Genomic DNA, 22,961 nt, shown 5'->3' on the forward strand with positions numbered 1-22,961 from the left:
TGTATTTTTTAGTTACAGCAAGGTGAACCAAACACCCATTTAGTTCCTCCGAACTCAAGGATCCTTACATGTTGATTCCTGCTCTTTCAATTGACCTTACACAGAACAGAGATTAAATACATTTATGCAAACTATTTGCAATTGTTTGCTGAAAATAATTGTATCTATATAGAATAAGACCTGTATTTTATTATCAAAATGATCGCCATTATCTGCAGAAAAGCATTTATTACTAAATGGCAGTGAGTGCTAATGGTATAAAAACATGATATATATGTGTGTGTGTAAACACACACACACACACACACACACACACACACACACACACACACACACACACACACATATATATATATATATATATATATATATATATCATAGCTCTTTATTTGTTTTAAGCAGATCACTTCTAGCAGTAAATTGTTCATGTGTGATGTTATTGCAGGTACTTAAGTATTCATTGGAATTAATGGTGTAAAATGTATTTGTGTGTGTGTGTGTGTGTGTGTTTTAATAATTTTTCCAGTTATTTTTTTAGCTTAAATCTATTGTCTTGAAAGATGCTGTAATTTAAATTAATTAATTTAAAATTTAAGTGACAAAAATGTTTCTAAAATAAAACGAATAAACATTTCAAAATTAAAAACCATGTAGCCTTTCAATTAATTAACATCTTTGCAGTCATTTATTAATTTCTCACGCGAGTATGAAATAGCATATTAAACATGAATAATGATCAGATTAGTGTGGATGTGTTTATTTCAACATCCTTTTCACCTGAGTTCTCCAAAGTCTCGCTGGATGAGCAATGTCAAGATTAAAAACAAATGCAGAACCAATTTAGAAATCTATCATTCTAAACAGTTTTGCTGCAATATGAAAACAAATTAAAATATTTGTCATTGTATGTTTAGAAACAGTATGTTTAGAAACAATGCCATTTACTTTGGATGCAGAACTGAAAATTATAAATAAACACACACACAAACACTGTGATATTTCAAAGCAAAAGACATTTTTCATTCACATAATAAATACATTTTGCAATACCTTTTTGCAACTTTTGCATCATTTTATTTGGTGTGGGTGGGAGGTGGGGGTGAATTTTGCGTATGTACATCATAAATATATATATTTTTTTTTTCAGAGTAAAACAGCTTTCCGAACAGAGCCATTTTTATTTTTTTTATATAAATACACAAAGTAGTAGTGAGGTACAGGGTAGAGTCTGTCAGATAATTCCCCCATTAACGTTCATACCAGACTTTGGGAACTTCAATACACCAAACAGCAGCTCGATCCAAAGCCCTCCAGCACCAGCGCAGTCCATCACTCCTCGGGCCAAAAACAGCACACCTTCCAATCAAACCAGCGCAAGACTCCTTCAAGAGCTCATTCCCATTATTGTTCCAATTGTTTGAATAAAATCAGATGTTTTTATAATTGCATAATCTCAGATTTCATTTTAGAAGCTGACATGTTAGAGACCTGCAGAAGAATAATTTGATCAAGTCCATAACACAATAACATGCTCAACCAATGTCTTGTTTAAAAAATAAAAGCTTCAAATGGAATCTTCAAGCATTTGACTTAAAAGACTAAATAAAAAATCATATGCAACTACAAAAAGTATCGCAGTACACAAATGAGCTAAGGTTGAATTCTACAATAACCTTAAACAATTACTGAAACAATAATAAATTAATGCTGCATTTTGCATTAGACTTCGTTGTCAATCTCTGGAACATCAGCATGCTAAAAATAATAATAATAATAATAGTAATAATAATAAATAATAATATATGTATATAAAGAAACCAACTAATGAACAAGAAAAAAAAATGCCACAATATTAATTTACTTGTAGCTTATACATTAAGTATTGTGAACCAACAACTCCATAACCCAAATGCAACCTACTGAAAATCTAAATAAATACAATTAAATACTGTTTTTCTGTTTAGATTTTTGAAACGTCAATGTGCTGTTATGAGATCATGTAATTCATGCTTCTCATTATTCTCCTACTTCCAGAAATCATTTGGACAATCCCCATTCATTCAAGCATTTACGGCTTATAATAGTGACAGAACTCACATCCCTTATTACACTGCAAAAGTGTACTTAATTGATATGTTTGTCTTGTTTTCTAGCAAAAATATCTAAACATCCTTTAAATAATTTCAATTTACTTCTACAAAATTGCATAATATAGGATTAGTTTATTTTTCTATATGCTTTTTATTTATTTTTTCCTGCATAAACCTCAGTATTTAAAAAAAAAAAAAATAATTTAGCTTCTTAATGAATTGTTGATAGCACTTTATTTTACAGTCCTGTTCCCTATGTACATACTATGTACTTATTATAGTAATTACAATGACTATGTAATAACTAGGTACTAACCCTGAACCTACCCCTAAACCTAACCCTACCCCATGTAGTTACCTTGTATTACCAGAACTTTCTTAGATAAATACACTGTAAGTACATGTAAGTACACGTACTGTAAAATAAAGTGCAACCGAATTGTTTGTTTTAAGAATGCTTACTTTTTTTAACTAGAAAACAAGTATTTGTAGAAACATGTAGGAACAAGAACAAATCAAATCAGAAATTCTTGGCTAGCTTGAGTGAGAGGGTGAATCGCTGAGAGGCGGTTCGTGGTGTGATGAGCATCAGCTGCTGTTGGTGATTATGACAGAAGTGCCTTTATGGCCCGGTGCTTGTTCAGCCTGCATGCGCAGATGAGCGGCCATGTCGTAATGGGAGGGACCTGAGCAACCCAGGGAGTATCCTCTAAAGCTCTCTGCCTCGTACAGATGTTCGAGTGCGTAGCTAGTGAGCGAGTAGGCTGTGTGCTTTTCCAGGTACTGGCGGGGGTGTGAGGGGTATAGCGCTGGAGTCGGAGAGACAGCACATGTGCCCGTCAGGGGCAGCGGCTGCTGGTGTTGCTGAGAAGAGGAGAGCTCATTAGAAAGGAAGTCTTTACATTTGCCCAGTCTGTCAGGAATGGGGCTGCACAGACGGGAAAGAGGAACAGGACTAGGGGCGGGGCTTATAACCTGAGCTGGCCCTCGACACAACACACTCTGCAAAGCTGACTGGGAAAAGTCGGTACTGTGAAATGATGAGCCATGGCTCTTTGCCAGACCGTTTGTAGACTCCAAGGGTATTTCTGTAGGAGCCTTTCTCAAATGCAGACGACTTTCCTCCTCTTTGATCATCTGTTGTGTGGCCCGAATCAACGTCTCAATCTTGCTGGGCTCTTGAGGACTTGCACAGCATTGGTCACCACGGTATCGGTCGCCTGAATCGCTCGTGTCAGGTGAGCTGACCATGCTGTCCTCGTCCCAGTGACCTCTCGCTGCAAGTGGGACAAAAACAATGTTACCATGAGGAATTTACCACAGTTCAAGGAGCCAAAACAATCAAGGTTTTTCTTTGGATAAAGTCAAGGTCTTAAAATACCAGAACACATTTGTAAAATGCTGTCTACATTCCTGCTCCTGAAGACCTGTCGTCCTGCAGATTTCAGCTCTAAACCCAATCAAACACACCTGAACCAGCTAATCAAGACGTTACGTGAGAATTACAGGCAGGTGTGTTAATGCAGGATTGGAGCTGAAGTCTTCTGGAAAGTAGCTCTCCAGGAGCAGGACTGTAGTTTGCATTTGGTTTCCAACCACAGATCCAGTGAAAGAAACACACCTTGCAGGCTATGGACAGAGGTGATGTGGGGCATCACACCTTCAAAACTGTCCCCGTTCTCGGATGAAGACTTGGGCAATGGTAGAACAGAGCGGGCTGCTCCCCACCATGCCTCTCGTCCAGGCTGAGGGTTGCCAAGGAAGTATCGGCCAGCCATACATCGACCCCTCTCGCAGGACTCGGAGTGAGTGTGGTTGTAGAAGTCACTGGAGGTATGATGGTCATCTGTCAGCGGTAGGCTGTAGCACAAGGGCCGTGGTTCTGGGATCTGCCGGTATACACATGAGGAGTCTACGCCTTCACACTGCTCCAGAAGCTGAGGAGATGCAGAGTCAGTGAGTGGGCTTCCTCCCCACGGGCTATCCTGATCCGACTCGGAGCGATCTGTGGGGAAACCTGGATACTGCACACAAGAAACAGATATGCATTAATACAGTGTTTCCTAACCATGCTCCTGGAGGCACGCCAACAGTACACATGTTGGATGTCTCTCTTATCTGATCCACCCATTTGATGACATGGAGTTTCTTCTAATGTGCTGTTTCTGATGTATTTTATAAGGAAGAGTCTGGAAATGTGTAGTGTTGGGGTGCCTCCAGTAGCACAATTTCCTTTTATCAATGAGGGCACTGATTTACACACGCAGAACATGACACTGGATCAACATCCAACATTCCTGCCATCCAATCCGAGTCCTATAGTTCCTCAACCTTCCCTCAAACTTACCCTTAAAATGATTGTTCCAGCCCTTAACCCTATCCTTAACCCAACACCTAAAATTAGAAGGCAATGATTAGTTTATGGAATGTTACTTAAGGAATGTCCTAGTTGTCACATTAGAAGTCTTCCCAGCAACAGAAGACCTTTCTAGAGCTCCCAACATACCATTACCATCCAAATAGAAGGCCTTACTGTGATACTGACCTGTGAATAGGGAGAGAGTCTTGTTTTGGTCTTGGTACGGGAGACTCTGCTTTTGCCGACTCTTCTGTTCTCGCTGATGGGGTTAGAGGGGCTGTTGTAGGTGAACGAGGGTTTAGCAGACGTCACCTGATCTAAGGACAACTGTAGTCCTTTGTACTCCGTGTCCCTGTTGGGGAAGGACAGCAACATTTAGCCTCAAACCCAACAGTGTATGCAACCTTATGGTTTGTGACTGCTTGTCTCTATATTAATGTTTACTGGTGCAGTTCTCCTTTTCAGTTTACCACTCAGAGAAATGTATGGTCAGGAATTGTTTTAGATACTTCAGGCTCCATGCTCATTTGTGAAGCAGTGTGTGTGGAAGACTCAAGGACAATTGCACTGTTTCTCCTACAGGATTGGAACAAGGCTCCTACAAACATACGGCTGGAGGGCTGGGGGCTCTGTTCAAATACACAGTGAGATTAAGAGCTATGTCTGGCTAAATCAAACCCACACAGGGATCACCACATAAGATATAACTAGGAAATGTGAATTGATTTGTCGGTAAAGTGGTGTATGGATTTCTTTTCCCAGTGATAACTTTCAGAAAACGATGGAGTGCATTCTAGCCAGGCACCGATGCCAGCTTCCCTCCGGAGGCCTAGTAGTCTGGCTCAGACAGCACACAGACTAATGGGATTGTATGCAGATGGCAAAATCTTGGAAAAAGGCCGACTTAGTTTCTACACTTTCTCACATGCACCTGCACAAATGCATATGCAGATCCATACGATCTCATTAAGTTGACATCGTTGTTGTACACTCTGTGTAAACAAAGAGTTTTTACGAGGTCAGGGCCTGTAGACAGAAGCTAAAACCTTTAAGGTGCAACAGTTTGGCAGGTGTGAGTGTTTTAGCGCATACACACAATCTCATTCAGCTGAGCTACCATTCACACACACACACACATACACACCATCTCATTTCACACCTCACAGCCCGTGTGAGTAGACTCTGATAACACCTCAATAAGATGCCAGACATATCCACCTTGCTTCCTTTTCTCACTATAGACGAGCTGTGCATTTCTGAATGAGAGCACATGTGGAGAGGTTAAACAGGAAACAGATCTCACACTCGTGATGTCTACACTGCAACGCACACTTTTATGGAAATCATTCTTCTCAAGGAAACTGAACCATGGACGATGACAGGGAATATCACAACAAAAATAAGTCCATTCATGGACACTCCTAGTAAGCTGTGAGCTATAAACACTCATCATCTTTACAACCTATTAATTAAACCTCATAAACACTTTTCCTTTATAGCTGTGGCCGAAGAGCTATCTGACACTCGCAGGTTATTGGCAGACTGGCATATCAGAACTAATCCACTTTTTTTTAATGAAGGTTTTTATAGTGCACAATTAATTTACATCTGGAGGAAGAAAGAGTGGCGTTGGGGGGGTCGATGCTCCAGATGCTGGCATGAGTTCTAATGGGCTCTCTTGAAGTGTGCACACAAATGCTGTTTCACTCTTCCATACATCCCTCGCTCAAAACCGTTGTGTGAGCGATGGCTACATTGCTCAATCCTACCTCATTCTTTCCAGAGAGTTCCAGTGGAAAAGTTCATTGTGGTAATGCACAGAGTTTGTCAGTATGAATGCATGACAAATAAATCATCCACAACCCCTGGCTCCCATGCAGTTCCTGTACATGCAGCTGGCATATTATATAAAGCAAGAACAGGAATGACACCCCAAACTGACTGATGAGCATCAGGGCAGCTTTAACTCGCTCTGTCACTGTCATGGCTGGACTTGCAAACACCATAAATTTAAACCTTAATGATATTGTACTGAACCTATTGCTAGTTGTAAGTCACTGAGAGAGGCCTTTTAGTTGAGTAATAGTGGAATAATGTGGGCAATTCAACACAACTGTAGACAAAAGCTTTAAGAAATGATATGGCATACTACCCTCTTGCCTAATACACTGCATGCATGTTAGCCATGTACAAATCGATTCAAGTTTGTGTATGGAACTGCATTACTGAACAATTTTGAAGAATTTAGTTTAATTCTCACTATTAACTCGTTGCTTATTAGCAGGAGTTTTACTAGCATATTGGTTGTTTATCACTACTTATGAAGCACATAATAATGCATTTTTCTGCATGACCATCCCACACCAAAACTTTACTACTTTAATAACTACTTTACTAACTATTAATAAGCAGTAAATCAGGAGTCATAGTTAGTAGATAGTTAATAGTGAGAATTGATTGAGTAGAGTAAATTGTGACTGCTGAAGTTGTTAGTAATTTTTATTTTATCCCATGTTACAGTGCAAGTACATGAAGTAATTTGAAAATATTTTATTTTACATGCATATACACTACTGTTGAAAATTCAAATTATATATATATATATATATATATAAGCGCAAGGTGGGAGGTTCGATTCCCCGGGAACACATGATAATTTAAAATTTATATCCTGAATGCACTGTAAGTCGCGTCTGCTAAATGCATAAATTGAATTGAATTTAATTATATATATATATATATATATATATATATATATATATATATATATATATATATATATATTAAGACTCAGAGAGGATGCATTAAATTGATTGAGAATGACAATAAAGACTAGTATAATATTACAAAAGATTTCCATCTCAAGTTTTTTTTTTACTGTATATTCAGCAAAGAATCTCTGAAAACAAAACCATTTTCAACATTGATAACATTAAGAAATGTTTCTCGATCATCAAATCAGCATATTAGACTAGATTTCTATGACACTGAAGACTGGAGTAATGGCTGCTGAAAATTTAGCTTTGCATCACATGAATGAATTAGATTTAAATATTAATATAGAATACAGTTATTTTAAACTGTAATTACAAATGCCTACTACACATCATACAAAACAATCGGAAACAATGAAGTACTCAGAAACTCAAAACAAGGGGTTACAAATGCAATATATATATGCAATGTATATATGAATATATGTAAATATGAAAGTGAAACAACAGTGCATAAAGATCACATGCTGTTTTGAAGATCTGCTCATACTCACGTGAGGACGTAGTTGACGCTGACGATGCAGTGCGGTCTGGACGATCTGCTGTTGTGTACGATAGTAGCGTAACTCTGTACCCACACCCACCCACCCTGCTTCGCCAGGAATCGGTAGTATTTGGTGGTGACTTGTCCTTTTACCAGCACTACAGAGAGAAGAACACACAATCAATTAGAGAACATTTCTGACACTTTCACATACGCTTCTTTTGCTAAACAGAAAAAAACAGAAGACGACAATTCATTAATTTGTTCACTTTAATGTGCAACATTGTGATGATTTTTTTTTGTGTACGTGTGGTTCATTTAATCTTTTTTATTCAGGAAAGCTAATTACTGCTTTCATTTGCATGTTTAAACCATAAGCTGCTGTTTTTCTTCCAGCCTTAATAACTATTTAAAGCAAATAATATCAAATATTGTGTCTCTTAATAGGCTGCGTTGTGCTATAATCAGGAATGTAATGGATAAAACAATGGATTAAAGAAAATGTGTTTTAAACACTAAAGCTGTAGTTTTCAATGTGGTTCACTAAATTAGTTCCTAATTGATTGCATGTGTAATCTAAGCTGATGTTGATCACCTGTAACATGGCATTATCAGTTAGCACGCTCAGTTGTACCCTCGGTGTACCGGTGGACCATGTCCGTCAAAGCTGCTGTTATTTTTAGATGCTGTGAAGGGGACGTGAGCAGAGGAATGAGGAAAAACAAACCTAACTCACACAAGTGGTGCGCGCAGCGGAGATGGAAAGTGTCACAGCTGTGGACGTGATGATAAAGTGTCTTCTCTATTAAGTCTTGCGGCTCGTAGCCAGTGAGCTCCGCAACCCTGACAAACACAGAACACAGAACGGGATAACAATGGTGTTGGCTTGAGCACAAACACCTGTCCACACACTGGCACGTGCGAGAACGCCACAGATTCGGTTAAACATAAGTGCGCAAATTTACGTCTCATTAAACACAGCTGCACTTACAAAATCATAGATGCACAAGACAAGAAAGTCCTGATTGTGTCATTTGGTGGTTTGAAAATACAATTTTACATTATATAACCATTTTGATATCTATGTTTAACTTTGAATTTTTATAGCCTCAGGCCTTTTGGTCCCCATTGCCTACATTATCTTTAATAAAACTAGCAGCACAGCACTATGTGTAAGCGTATGAACACATTGTACCTGGAGTCCAGGAAAATGAGTTTCATGTCCAGGCTGGCTCTGAACATGAACATATTGCTGTGGAGCTTGATGTCGGTGACTGCGCTGGGGGGAAGAGAGTGACCCACAGCCACCAGACCCACGTTCTGATAACAGCCGTCGAACGGAGACATGTCTAAACTGTACTGACGGACCTTCAGATAGCCGCTGCAGTGGATGACCTGTCAGAAATCAGGATCACACACACATATACGCATCTGTAGTATAGTTCACAGCAACTGTGATCATCTCCATGCTATCTTATATTATTCTTGCATGTTAATATTCTCTGAGTATATACAATGTCAATTAGAAAATGCAGGTGGATCGCTTTCTGAACATTTGTCATTGCTGATGTTTTAAAATACATGTATTAAATACACTAAATAAGGAAAAAACATTAAATAGTTTATATAATACATTTATTTTTATGTAGATGTGGAGACCTGTGTTTAATACCACACATAAAGGACTGAATGAGAATCTAACAGCCTACCTTGTAACCACCACACGTCAAGCCAGCGTTTCTTTTAGCAAGGACACATTTCATTCTCAGGAAAAAAGACCTTTCCATTTCATATTCTAGAATAATAGAACAGAAAGCAGGGGACGGTGACGGAGCGGTTTGAGGGAAGCTGGATTGATTTGTGTGCAGAGGTGTTTAGTGGCTGTCTCACCGTGGACGAAGTGTGAGTGATACGGCTGGTGAGCGGTCAGGACTGCGGTCATCTCGTCGTGGTCCGCGGGGTGGATGTATTCATAAATGCTGTTCCCCGTCAGCTCTACCTGTTAAAATGGACTTTTGTCACTGCTGTCAAAGCTGCCACAAATATTGTGATTTCGGCTGAACATTAATAAAAGCAATCAGTAGTAAATATGAAAATGTGCACTTTACCTGTGACAGCCCTAAATGCACTGATGCAGTTTCAGAAATGTACATGATTTTTCCATCAGGAGCTACCACAAAAATGAAGCCATCCAAAGTCTAAAGAAATAATAATAATAATAAAATAATAATAATTAAGGCATTTATTTACATTGATTAGTTCTTTTATTACGAAAGCATCATTAGCTCTTAGAAATCAATTATTATTATTTTCTTTTATTTTAAAGCAAGATCGCGTAGCGCTGAGGTAATATTCAACATTCAGGAGTCAGGAGATACAATTAAGCCTTCATATTCCATTATAAAAATAAGTAAAAATATAAATAGAGGGACGAAGCACTTTAAAAAAAAAAGTAATAATTTAAATAAATTATGAAACAAAATCTTCGCTAGAAACACAACAAATGACATGGAACAGACCCAGTAGCAATGTAAAATTATAAATGAAGACGAATTATAAATAGATTTATTCGATCATTAAAAAAGTTCGATAGAATAGTTTCAGAATTCGATATCATTATAATATTTTACTTATTATACCTAACTACATATTATTATTATTATTATTATAATAATAATAATAATAATAATAATAATAATAATAATAATAATAATAGTCAAGTATGATTTTAAAGCGTATACCTGAAGCAGATGTGATCCTAACTCTCGGCCCACATTGTCCAGAGAACTCGCTCGACTCACGTGACCCCAGGATTCCCCGAGACCTGCGGGACGCATTCAGAGAAAACACCAAAAACTGACTTATGATGGCGAGCCTTAAATATCTGATGATCCATCAGGGTGCTGATTAGCGCATATACATAATATACATGAAATATCTCTAATAGGAAAATAGATTGACGAAAAAAGCAAAATCAAAACCTACAAAAACAACACACAAAAATAACAACAGAAAAAATAATAGTCCACGTGGCAATCAGTCAGTCAATATTTTAACACCGAATTGACTGTAAACACGCTGAATGTGAATGAGGAGTATTATGATGGTCAGAGGAACTCGATAGAGCAAACAGTCTGACTCACACACATCCTTATTAAAATGCAAATCACACGAAAACAAACATCAGATGAAAGCAAGTGCTCCGATTCCACTTTAATATTAAACAAAGATGAACTCGGCGTTTATCAGCAGAAACAATCACATTCCTGCTCAGACAGCTCGCTGAAAATAACCACACTCTCCCGGAAAAAATAACCGCGTGGAAACATGTTTGATGGCGTTTATTATTATTATTTTATTTTATTTTTCATTAAAAGATAATACAAATATATATATATAAAATCTATTTTTTTCTTGCTGCTTTTAAAATTATAGCCTAAACAATTCAAATATTTAAGATTAAGATTCCGTGAAAGCTAAAGGCTAATTCAAACTTTCTAATTAGGCCAAATATGGCCAAATATTTAGGTTTATTAAATGATGATGATGATGATAATAATAATAATAATAATATAGCTAAAACAATAATAATAAAAATAGTCGAAACAGTAATAACTGCTCTCAATAAAATAATAATAGTTAAAAGCGCGTATAATGTTCGAATCGGGTGGATCCTGACACACAGCCGACGGATCTGAAAAGGAAAGTTGTAATATTTCGCGGGGGAATTATTAGATATGATTGGATCTGGATATCCGCGAGCTAATCACAGAACAAACTGGATATAAGAGTACAGCACTTCACGCAGAAGAATAGCTACATCACTGCATCTTTCACCGAAATGTTTCAATAACTGCTTGCAAGACAAGAAAACTGAAATGAACACCAAGCTGGAGTCACATTGAAACAATTCATCTGCTTCTCCTGTTAAAGTTGTGAACCGTTTCTTTAAGCGCTGCTGAGAACATTATTTCGAAATGTAGGCTATTCCGACACATTAATCATAATGACTTATTCATACCAAATTACGCATATTCATATTCTATTCTCTAATGTAAACAGCCGTCATTAATAAGCTTCTGACATTAAGTTTCCAATAACCGTGACACAAGAGTAACCAATAGCTAATAATAATAATAATTATAAAACAAATCTGAGCGAACACCCGTAATAACACATTTAACGTTACCAAAATAAACTAAACGAATAAAAACAGAAAACAACGCATATCTCATAAAGTTAAATGATTAAACTGCTGGACTATTATTTGAGCAGCGTTCAGTTATTCTCTTCACAGTCGAGCAATAAATAAGCACCATAAAAGCAGCTTCACCTTCCTTCATTTACTAATAAAACTTTACTGTCTCATTTCCTGTCTGTCCGTGACCTCGCTGACCTTTAACCCCGGCGAGCAGTTTCATTCGCGCGAGGCAGTAGGTTTAAAAACATTTACTTTCACTAATGAGTAAAGCACATGCTGCTAAAATACACTTCAGTATCTATCCTAGATGGACAGAGACTGTTTCATTGTTTCCAAACAAGGCATAAAGGTACAGTGCGAGCCTAATAATTACATACAGGGTAGCTAAATAACGCGGATATTAATATTATCAGTAACAGTAAATGTATTAAACACATCATCTTCATTTGTTATCAAAGACGGAGTCTTCTGATGAAAATTCGTTTTTAAGCACACGGCAGGTTTCAAAAAGTCATTACATTAGAAATATATAACTTTAATAACAGTCTACGTGTTGTACATCTAACAGTAAATAGGCCTGTTATTAAAATGTAAGAGGCGAAAACATATGGATAGGAATAGGCCTACACGAAACAATAATAGAAATAATAATACTAATAATACAAAGAGTTGTATGAGCATTGGTAAAAAATGCACCTAAAAGGAAGATTGGCAAACTGTTGATGTAGATGTTTGTCGAATGTGTATGTCGAACACAAACGATCAGTTTAGCTGTAACTGAATGTCGTCTTTGTCTGTGTTTTAAACGAGTGCTGAGTGATGGCAGATCCACAAACAAACGATGCTTTTTATGGTTTTGGTGTTATTATTTATATTATTATTAATTATAATAATAGTAATAGTTTCGTCAGTCAGGTGTCGATCGAAGGCTGATAATTGTTGCTATTCTTCTTCAGTCACGCGCAGCAGAAGATGAGAAATAATAATCAGAACCTCATTGCTTTAATGAAATTCACTTTATTATTATTATTATTATTTAAATTACGAAAGAAAATGTATTTGTTGCTTAAAAAGAAGAAGAAGATTTCTGCTGGGGTATAAGCGAAAGGCCGTAAGGAGCAGAATATTTTCAATCCGTGTTCGCATTTTAAAAACGGACAGGCCTTCTAAACTCTGTATGCACGTCTCAGTTAACTGTATTAATATCTGCTTTGCTAATGTATGTTAGAATGATCTCGGTCCTATCTTGTCCGCTAATTATGTTCTTTTTCCTATTGAAAATGTTTTTTTAATGGCCTTTAAATGACACACACGTCTAGATCAAAATACTTGTGAAATAAAATAATAATTTTAAACAAATAATATGTTTTAATAATAATATATTAATGATTAATTTACAGCACTAATATAATACTACTACAATAAAATCCGTAGCCTACTTTTTCTGTAAAATCTGCTTTGAAACAATGTGTATTGTGAAAAGCGCTATACAAATACATCTGAACTGAATTAATAACAATAAAACAATAACATCTGCATTGCATTATCAACAACCTATTGTTTATTATTATTATTGCTGACAAGAATGAATGAACTGAATTATTTTCAGAAGCCGTGTGTACGCAGAAGACGATGGCCAAAATCTTTCCCGTTTGTTGTGCATATGAGTGCCGCAGCCTACCTTCCGGGAAGACGATCCTCATCTTCAGGTAGCTGGTGGTGAGTCTGATGATGGAGGCCTTGTCCAGCTGTGAGGTGATGGCCGAGGGCAGAGGCAGCAGTTTGGCGAGCTCATAGAACTCGCTGTTCTCCTTCTCCCTCCGCGTGCGCGCCGCGTTCTTCGACTTCTCCTTCATGCTCGCGCTCACTCATTCACTCACTCACGCGTGTCTCAGACCCTTCCGCTGCTCGCTTCAGTCTCTCCACAACACAAACTCAAGCGCGTGCGTGAGCTCTCCAGCAGTTTCACCAACATGGGGAGGTCTCAGGGACGTCCCGGGCGTGTTCCTGCCATAGCCGGCTCCCAGCAGTTCACGGAGGTTCCTGAGATGTCCTACACGCAGATGCGAGGCGAACAGAGCTTCATGGCTATGATGAACCGTGAGTCTTATTTCACACACAGATGAAATCCACTCGGGCCCGGAATCTCTTCATGAGGGAACTTCCATCCATCCATCCATCAGACGCGCGTGATATTCCTGAAAACAGCGGCGCGCACGATCAGCTCTCTCTCTCTTCCGACTTTCAAATGCACGCTCTGATTTATGAAACCTATATTTACTACTGCTACTACTACTACTACTATTAGACTACTAATAAAGACGTGTTCATACAAACGAACTACGCATTTTCTTTCTGCAGGATTTCTGTACACTGCCTTTATAATTTCATATTTTGCTTAAGCATAACTTTTTACTTTTCAAAAGGTTAAAACTTGCACGTCTTCTTACCTCATATCAGCTCACACTGCAAACTCGCATCGTCTTCATAAGTTCATGAATCCACACAGAGAAACGCGCGTTACCTCAGGCCGAGCTCCACAGCACACTCGGGGAACACGGCATCTTCGTGTCCAGAAGGACCTTGCTCGGAGGAGAGTTTGTTGAAGTCTCTCTCTGAGCAGCACGCGGACCTCCCCCTGATCTCAGCTCATTGGACACTGAAGGACCAGACAGGATTTTCCCATTGGACCCCATTCACCAGCGACCGCTCCACCTGAAATCACGCTGACCCCTGACCCGTGACGCACTATGAATAATATTTACATTTAAGGTTCACTGACTCAAGGTTCACTATCTATCTATCTATCTATCTATCTATCTATCTATCTATCTATCTATCTATCTATCTATCTATCTATCTATCTATCTATCTATCTATCTATCTCATTAACGTTAAATGCTAAATTGCGGCAAAATTAAAAGAGCGAAATTGAATTGACAGAAAAATGTCCTTCGTTAAAATAAGATCATTAATCGGGCACCTAACATATTCAACATAAAATATGAATACAACACATATTTAAATGTGCGTATATTTTAAACTACATAGGCCTATCTATAAATATGCGATACAGATAAATAAAATGTACGTTCTTTTTTTTTTCTTTTTTTTTTTACTTTATTTGTTTAGCCCATTTCTTCTTATTATTTTTTTAAAGGCATATCACATAGAACGTTGCTTATAATTGATCGCAGTTATTTTTATGGTGCTATTTCTTGCTGTTTAATTGTTTTACTTGACGGTTTTATTCTGCAGCAATACAAGCAGACCGATCCGCTGTCCGTGAAAAACAAAAGGTAAGAGGGTTCATCCCATCAGTGTCCTGCTGGATAAAGAGCCAGACATTTTGTCCACTGTGGTAGACTTTAGTTTAGTTTTGGTAATGTTTCTTATTTTATGTAGATATAACCACGGTCTTTTTTTGTGATAACTATATGATGAATGATTTGTCGTGTTACTGTTATAAAAATGATTACAAAATGATTATATAAATCAAATATTTTTGTAATTTTTTTTTTTAATGGAGTAAATGTTGATGAAAAAAAAAAAAAAATCTGAATGCCCAAATCTCTCTCTGTGTGCGTGTGTATCGCAGGAGGACAGCAGTGTGTGTGCGTGTGTGTGTGTATCTCAGGAGGACAGCAGTGTGTGTGTGTGTGTAATAGAAAAGCTCTGCAGCAGGAGGAAATCAGAAAGGATGCGCCCAGCACACGGAGCGCTTGATGCTGCTTTAACCTTCTCCTAAAGCCTGCATTTGCTGCTGATTAAACGGCGTCAGTGGAAAAGAGAACAATCGAAAATACTTTACAATATATCAAGTCCTCAGTAGGGACTCAAAACCACTGCCATCGAAACCACTGCTAATAAATGAACGCTTTAAAACAATTAAACAATTACAGCCTTAGTCAGAGACAGCGAAATAAAACTGCCTACTTACATTTTAAGCAAACCTGTATCAGAAAAGGGTTTGTCAGAGATGCTGGCTTGTCTGGTCTTAAGGCAACTTTTATTATATATATATATAATTATTATTATTTTTTTAAACAGAACTGGTCATTTTGCAAATTGTGACCACAAAACCAGTCTTAAGTTTCAAATTTTTCGAAACTGAGATGTATAGGCTACATCTTCTGAAAGCATTCTGCAATCCATTAATGTAAGGTTTGTTTGGACAGTATCTGGCCGAGATACAACTGTTTGAAAATCTGGAATCTGAGGGTGCAAAAAATCAAAATACTGAGAAAATCACCTTTGAAGTTGTCCAAATGAATTCTTAGCAATGGATATTACTGAAGTTTTGATATATTTACATTAGGAAATTTACAAAGTATCTTCATGGAACATATTTACTTAATATCCTAATGATTTTTGCAATAAAATAAAAATCTATCATTTTGACCCATACAATGTTTTTTTTTTTGTTGTTGTCAATTTGCCAATATAACAATTATCATGATTAACACTATGATTGTTTGCTTCAGTCAAAACTCAACATCCACTAATACTAATAAAATAATATGGATAAATGCGCTTATTATCTTCAAAATTCTAGAACATCTTTATATTCTTGCAGAAATGAGCATGTAAAAATATGCATAGTAACAGACAAAAGTCATTTTTTCCCTGACGGGTGACTTGAAAAATAATAACATAAAACAAACATGTGGCCTGTGAATAACTGCTGAACGCAGTAAATGCCAATTCTATGTAAATGTGGACAATCAGGAAGGAACAGAAACTATTGATAGACTGAGAGACACAATTGTGCTGCATGTGTTTTTATTTGATATTTAACACAACTGATTTTCATACTGAACATTTCCGTAATTCAGAAGCAAAAACAATCTTATGTTCATATTTTAATTAAACACATAAGGTTTGCCCTCAAATGTAATGCAATGTGTACAAAAAAGTAAACAAAAGGAGCACAAATTAAGAGTAATAAGGCAGGAAGAGTGATCTAGAAGCTTCCTCTTGAATCAATTACACCCATCAGATATTAAATCTACCTGTCGATGGCCAGATGTTCCAATCATCTACATCTTTAATTGAGTGTAGTTTTTACCTAGAACTCACAAGCAGAACTCAAGACCTGTCCACCAAATGAACATCTCAAGCCAAGAGGGAAGGTCACTTCCGGGCCATTTTGGCAACGTTATCTGATATCTCACTGTTGACTTGCGCAGCGATGCTGGCTGGGATGACGTTCAGGTGGATGTCGTACTGCTGGTCCAGGCCGAGGTAGCTGTCGCTCATCAGGTACAGCGTGTAGATACACCTGGAGAAAGATTCAGACGTTACGACTGTAGATCCTACAGAAGACACCATTAGAGGAGCAGCAGACGGCTCTTACTTTCCCGTCTTCTCAGGTGTATAGAAGGCCACGGACACGCTGCTGTGGTTGCGTATGAATCCCACACGTTTGATAGCCAGCAGTTCTTTCTTGTCAACCTCCCCGAGAACAAGAAACCAGCCTTCGTCTTTGGGTTTGGGGAAGCGTGGAGCCTGCGCCTTGCTGTCCTGCTTCCTCTAAAAGGAAATGAATCGATATTGATTAAATGGCTAGCCAATAAAAAGAAAACGGTGAATGAAGTGAATGTGGGTGGACTCACTCTTTGCTGGCCGGCGTTGAGGCGGCGCAGGGACACCTGGAGGACGTACTCCTGGTCAGCGTGCAGCGGCACCCAGCTGGACTCGTCCCTGATGTTGGTGACGTTAGCAGGGATCACACGCTCTGTTTGCTCCTCACAACCCTCCCACCAGCCCTTAACACTCATCCTGACCTCCACCACAGGCAGGTGACTCAGAAAAGCCCACGCCTGTGAAAACAACTCCAATTAGCACAGTCAAGAGGACGTGCTTTTGTTTTCTTCTCGGATTTGACTGATATCAGGTAAATTTAGCAATATTACTTCTGTTACACTTATGCTCACCAAGGCTGTATTTATTTGTAAGCACTGTAAAAACTAAAATATTGTGTATTATCATTACAATTTAAAATAGCCGTGATCATGCGATCCTTCAGAAATCAGTAAATTATGCTGAAAAACATTTCTTATTATTCCCTAATGAAAAATAAGAATACTATAATGTATTTGAAATACATGTAATTCATGCTAAGTATACAACAAATATATTTACATATTTATGTACGTAATAAAAGTACCCTGCAAATGCACTTTTGGTATACTAAACTGGTATACTTGAAGTCTGCAAAACTGGAACAACTCATTTTGTACTTGATGCACTTTAAGTGTGCGGAAGTTCAACCAAAGATGCACTTAAATATATCTGATCGTGCAAAAGTACAACTATTGCAAGTATACTTCACGTACACTTGAAATATCATGCATTTACAGACCAATATTATTCAAAGATCATTCAAGTTTCCGTCACTGAAAAAAAAAAGGTTATTGCGACTTTTTTTCCCACAAAAGAATTGTGAGATGCAGTATAAAGTCAGAATTGTGAAAAAAAAAACACAAATATGACTTTTTTTCCTTACAATTGCGAGTTTATGTCGCATTTCTGACTTTTTTCTCAGAATTTCATGATATATTTATGAGAGACTGATATATGTTCTCAGACCTGTGAGTTTATATCTCACTTTTCTTAAAAAAAAAAAAGTCAGAATTGCGAGAAAAAAAAGTTGAATGACCTTTTTATTTTTATTCAGTGGCGGAAAAAGGCTTCCATACAATCCTCATCAATAGTGACATTAAATACATATCAGGCTTAAATTAAAAGACTCCAAACTAAGTTTAAAAATATATAATTAACATACCGGTATTTATATATAATTTAAAATATATAATATTAACATTTACTGGCATACCGCTTTTACTGATATAAAAATTATATTATATATAATTTTATTAACATATTTACTGATATTTCAGTCAATATGTTAATAGATTTGAAGTTTATTTAGTATGAAATGTATTTTAAATCTATGACTTTTTTACTCGGGTCATCAATGTTGAAAACAGCTTTTGGTGAACTTTCTGAATAAAAACGTTGCCTAGTAGCATTTAAAGCAGTACATTCAAGCAAAATATCCTTTATAGAAAGAGGGGTCTGAAAAAATATATTTTGAAAGACATTTATAACATTAAAAAAGATTTAGCATCTAAATAAATGCTGTTCTGTTGATATATTAAAAAGAATAAGCACCAAATGACCATATTAGAATGATTTTTTTAAAAATCACGTGACACTGAAAACTGATCAAAATCAGCGTTGCCATTTCTGGAATAAATTATAGAAATAAACTAGAAAACAAGTATTTTGCATTTTAACAATATTTCTCAATATTTACAGTTTTTTTGGATACAGATAAATCAAATAAATGCAGCCTTAGTGAGCATATGAGACTTCTTTAAAAAATAAAATAAAATAAAAAAAACCTTTATTATTCCAAACGTTTGATTGATCGTGTATATATAGACAGTGTAATAAGCCATAAAAGCTCGTCGTTCAAGCGCTGTACTAGAATAAAACAAAGAATATGGCAAAACGTCAAGAACAAATGAAAGAATGTGTTTGTGTGGAGGCCGTTTGTTTTTCTGTTCTTCTGTCAGCATTAGAGACATGGGAGACGGTGTAGATCACCCCGCCACAGCTATTTATGCAAGGATTACGCTTCCTTAGTGAGTGAGACGAGGACGCGGCGGCGCATGTGCTTATTTAATTAGCAGGGCCGAGAGGAAGCGGGGTGCGCTGGAATACTGATGGGGAACGGGCGCTGGGCTCACTGCTGGGCTCGGATGCACACATTACCGCTGCAATTAGCACTTAGACTGGAGCGCTAAACCCTCTCATTTGGGAGGTAATTGGAGATCTCGGTGCTACCTGAGACCACCGTGACTGTCTGCCGCTTTCGGGAAATCACGCGCTCGCGCCCACTGCCAAATGTGTGGAGAACTGGAATTTATTTGAATGCTTATGTTGCTAAGAGGTGATTCATCCACATGACTGCAATCTCCAAAAAAAAGTATGCTTTGTTCAACGGTGTCAAGAAATGCAGTAGAGGTGCCAATACATCAGACGGCTTTGTAAAGCGAGTGTCTTGGGTACGATAGAGGACGCACCTGATAGATCTGATTGGGCTGCAGCACCTCCTTCACCATCGATGTGAACTTGTCCTCTTTCCCGTCGCAGGCAGCCATTAGCTCGGGAAGCCCCTCGATTGGGCCTTGATAGCCACCTCCGCCCCTCGCACCTTTGGCGCTCCACCTCCTGTTAAGGAAAAAAGACGGTGACGTGACGATGCCTTCAATCATGTAAGCGCTGGCTGAGCTCCCGTTTCCTGCTGTCACAGCGAGATGGATCCTGCCTGGCCTGATCCCGCTCTTACCATTTTTATTGTGTTTCCACCAAATTACACTCGCCGCGGGACATGTTATGGACGAGGGAAAATCCAATGCCAATGGTGTTAGTGCGTGCGTGTGTGAGAAGCGGTTGGAGGGCTGAGTTTGGAGGCGTCACCGCTGATAAGTGATGCTGATGGTGTTTGCGGAGGTAGATAAGAGATGGCGGCGGGATTAGCCGCTAAGCCATGTTACACTGTTATAATCAGCGAGCCACAGGCGAGAAGCTCTGCACCCCTTTAACACCACCGACAGGAAGTGAACACTTGCCTCTCTCTGTGACAACATGTTAGGATACACTCAGAGTCGGGCGAGCGGAAAACACATGGGTAGAGGAGAAGAGAAAGCAAAGAATGTTCTGAAAAACCAATAAGCCTGCACAATATAAAACTGAGTAAGTACAGCTGGATAAAACAAAATCTGTCTCGTCTTCTTTTCAGGCTGCACGGCAATAAAATGTGATTATTTTATAGAGGGCTCTAAACCAACTGCATATTTTACACATTAAATGTTACTAAAATCCAGAAGAAAATGTCTGTTTCCAAAAAAATACAAAACTTGAATAACCCCAACCAAGACTCAACAATGACAATAATAAGAACTATTTATTGAGCACCAACTAACATAAAATGAATTTTGAAAGGTATATAAAAAATAATAATAATGCAATCCTCTCTAAATTAATCCTATATTTCTCACTATATACAGTTGGGTAATATTTATTTGATCCCCTGTTGATTTTTTTAATTTGCCCACTTACAAAGAAATAAAGGGTCAGTCATTTTTATGTTTAATGTTATTTTAACGGATAGAGACCTATATCACATAATATAAAGGTTAGAAACTGATTTGCATTTCAGTGAGTGAAATAAGTATTTGATCCCAAAGCGAAACATGACTTAGTACTTAGTGCAGAAACCCTTGTTGGTAAGCGCAGAGGTAATACGTTTTTTACAGTTGGTCACCAGGTTTGCACACTAACTAAAGTGGGCAAACTAACAAAATCAGTAGGGGATCAAATTAATATTTCCCCACTGTAGATGAGTTTGTGTACGTGACGTGTTACGATATAACATGGTCATATTCAGAAACCAATGAAACCGAAACCAAACAGCGCTGAAACAGGAAGAGAAGTTAACAGAAGAGAATGACACAATAACGATCCACAAAACAGAACAAAAACCTGACAATATGATCGTTAGACTATTGTTAGCCTATATGTATGTATATGTCTTTCTTTCGTTCTGACCAAAGACTTTCTATTGATATTTCCACACGTTCTAGATGGGCCCTTCATTCAATGACACGTATAAATTAGGCTAGATTAATCTACTGACCCCAGTCAGGGTCTTCTGGTTAGACATAGAGCAGGTATCTCCATTTGATTGATGTTGTCATGATAAGATTGTGCAGCAAACACTAAATCTTTGAGGCAAAGGAAGCAGATGCTAACAGCAGAACAATGTTAGGCCACACAGATGCAGTGGTCACAGCTGTCTTCAGGTGACCAGCACCTCTGGGACACCCTGGATCGAAGCACCTGGAGCTCCATCAGGCTCTGCTGCAGGAACGGGTTAACATCCCGTCACTTGCTGCTTCACAAGCTCTTTGTGCACTAGAGGCATCAAGCAGGGAGTCTTTTATCTCGGATCCCTTGAGCACTACATGATAGTGATATGAGCCGAGCTACATACAACATCTGGCTTTGTTTACAGACTGTAGGAGGCTATAAGATGCCTGCACCATCATAACCCCATTCCACTGAGCAAAGCTAAAACACAGTAACTTCACACTTGGTCATCTGAGTTATGAACTGTCCTGTGATAAGACAGTTGTGAGAATCTCATAACAGACATCAACTCTTTTATATGTCCAGTAACTGGTGAACATTTTTTTTGTTCCATTTCTAAAAACATTTTTGCCTTCATTAGTTTTTTTTGTTTTGTTTTAGTTTTTTTGTTAATAATTTTGCAAAGTTGTAAAATAATTGGAGTAGGCTTTTAAAAGAAAGAAAAATAAAACTACTTAAGTCTTTTAACTTTTTTTTTTACCTTTAATGTTTCTTGTAATTTCATATATATATTTTTTTATTTACTTGCAATTTATGACTGAAAATGTTTACATTTAAGTTAATCCTACATCAAATTGTTTTCAATGTGCTTAAAATTAAACTACAAAAAATGTCATGTTAAGTAACTATAAAAAAAAATCAGTAAAAATACTGTTTATATTACTTAAAAAAACTGTTAAAATTCTGTCAAATAATAATAATAATATATATATATATATATATATTATTAATATTATAATTATTATTTTAAAAAACATTATAATGATGTTTTATATAGTGAGGTTCAGCATAATTTCTAATCTCCATTACATCAGGTTTCAGTACACAGAACATTGGTGTAGGGAGAGATGTTAAAATGAGTGTTGATGACTTAAGGATGTACAGTAATAGACCCGGTACAGGACGTATTACCTGAAGACATAGAGATCCTGCTTCTCGATGTGAGGGAGTGTGAGCAGGGAGGAATCGTGAAGCCATCTGGCCTGAATGATCATCTGTACAAGGTTACAAACGCTCAGCGCAGACACGAGCCAGCCTTCATTGGCCACCACATCCAGCATAGCCTGCAGAGACAACATCAGCACTTTCACTACGCTTCAACATTTGGGGT

The 22,961-nt window shown here is 37.6% G+C and overlaps 2 protein-coding genes across 2 annotated transcripts in view; both read right to left on the reverse strand.

Annotated features, from left to right (window-relative positions):
• Positions 1-666: 666 nt before the first annotated feature.
• On the reverse strand, positions 667-14,756 carry LOC128030087 (single-minded homolog 1-A-like). Its single transcript, XM_052617584.1, has 12 exons — positions 14,359-14,756; positions 13,590-14,106; positions 10,449-10,531; positions 9,816-9,905; positions 9,598-9,706; positions 9,417-9,502; positions 8,903-9,102; positions 8,444-8,550; positions 7,718-7,865; positions 4,636-4,801; positions 3,712-4,114; positions 667-3,367 (listed from the first exon to the last, which is right to left on the reverse strand). The coding sequence occupies exons 2-12, from the start codon at positions 13,762-13,764 to the stop codon at positions 2,679-2,681; spliced, it is 2,256 nt and encodes a 751-aa protein (XP_052473544.1). The 5' UTR covers positions 13,765-14,106; positions 14,359-14,756; the 3' UTR covers positions 667-2,678.
• A 1,917-nt stretch (positions 14,757-16,673) lies between these two features.
• The window catches only part of ascc3 (activating signal cointegrator 1 complex subunit 3), a 205,551-nt gene continuing 199,263 nt past the window's right edge, over positions 16,674-22,961 (reverse strand). The window contains exons 38-42 of the mRNA XM_052617566.1: positions 22,763-22,914; positions 20,002-20,149; positions 17,524-17,730; positions 17,265-17,440; positions 16,674-17,189 (exon numbers count right to left, since the gene is read on the reverse strand). Coding sequence (XP_052473526.1) covers positions 17,042-17,189; positions 17,265-17,440; positions 17,524-17,730; positions 20,002-20,149; positions 22,763-22,914 — 831 coding nt within the window. The 3' untranslated portion in view covers positions 16,674-17,041. The remainder of the gene's footprint in view (positions 17,190-17,264; positions 17,441-17,523; positions 17,731-20,001; positions 20,150-22,762; positions 22,915-22,961) is intronic.

Source organism: Carassius gibelio, chromosome A16 (genome assembly GCF_023724105.1).
Source record: "Carassius gibelio isolate Cgi1373 ecotype wild population from Czech Republic chromosome A16, carGib1.2-hapl.c, whole genome shotgun sequence".
Lineage (NCBI taxonomy): Eukaryota > Metazoa > Chordata > Actinopteri > Cypriniformes > Cyprinidae > Carassius > Carassius gibelio.

Excerpts from the sequence above, each read along its gene's own strand:
- LOC128030087 (XM_052617584.1), bottom strand. The coding sequence starts at position 13,764 with ATGAAGGAGAAGTCGAAGAACGCGGCGCGCACGCGGAGGGAGAAGGAG. Across the intron at positions 10,532-13,589 it reads GAGGATCGTCTTCCCGGAAG|GTCTCGGGGAATCCTGGGGT; the intron begins GTAGGCTGCGGC and ends TGCGTCCCGCAG. Across the intron at positions 8,551-8,902 it reads CTCATTTTCCTGGACTCCAG|GGTTGCGGAGCTCACTGGCT; the intron begins GTACAATGTGTT and ends TGTGTTTGTCAG.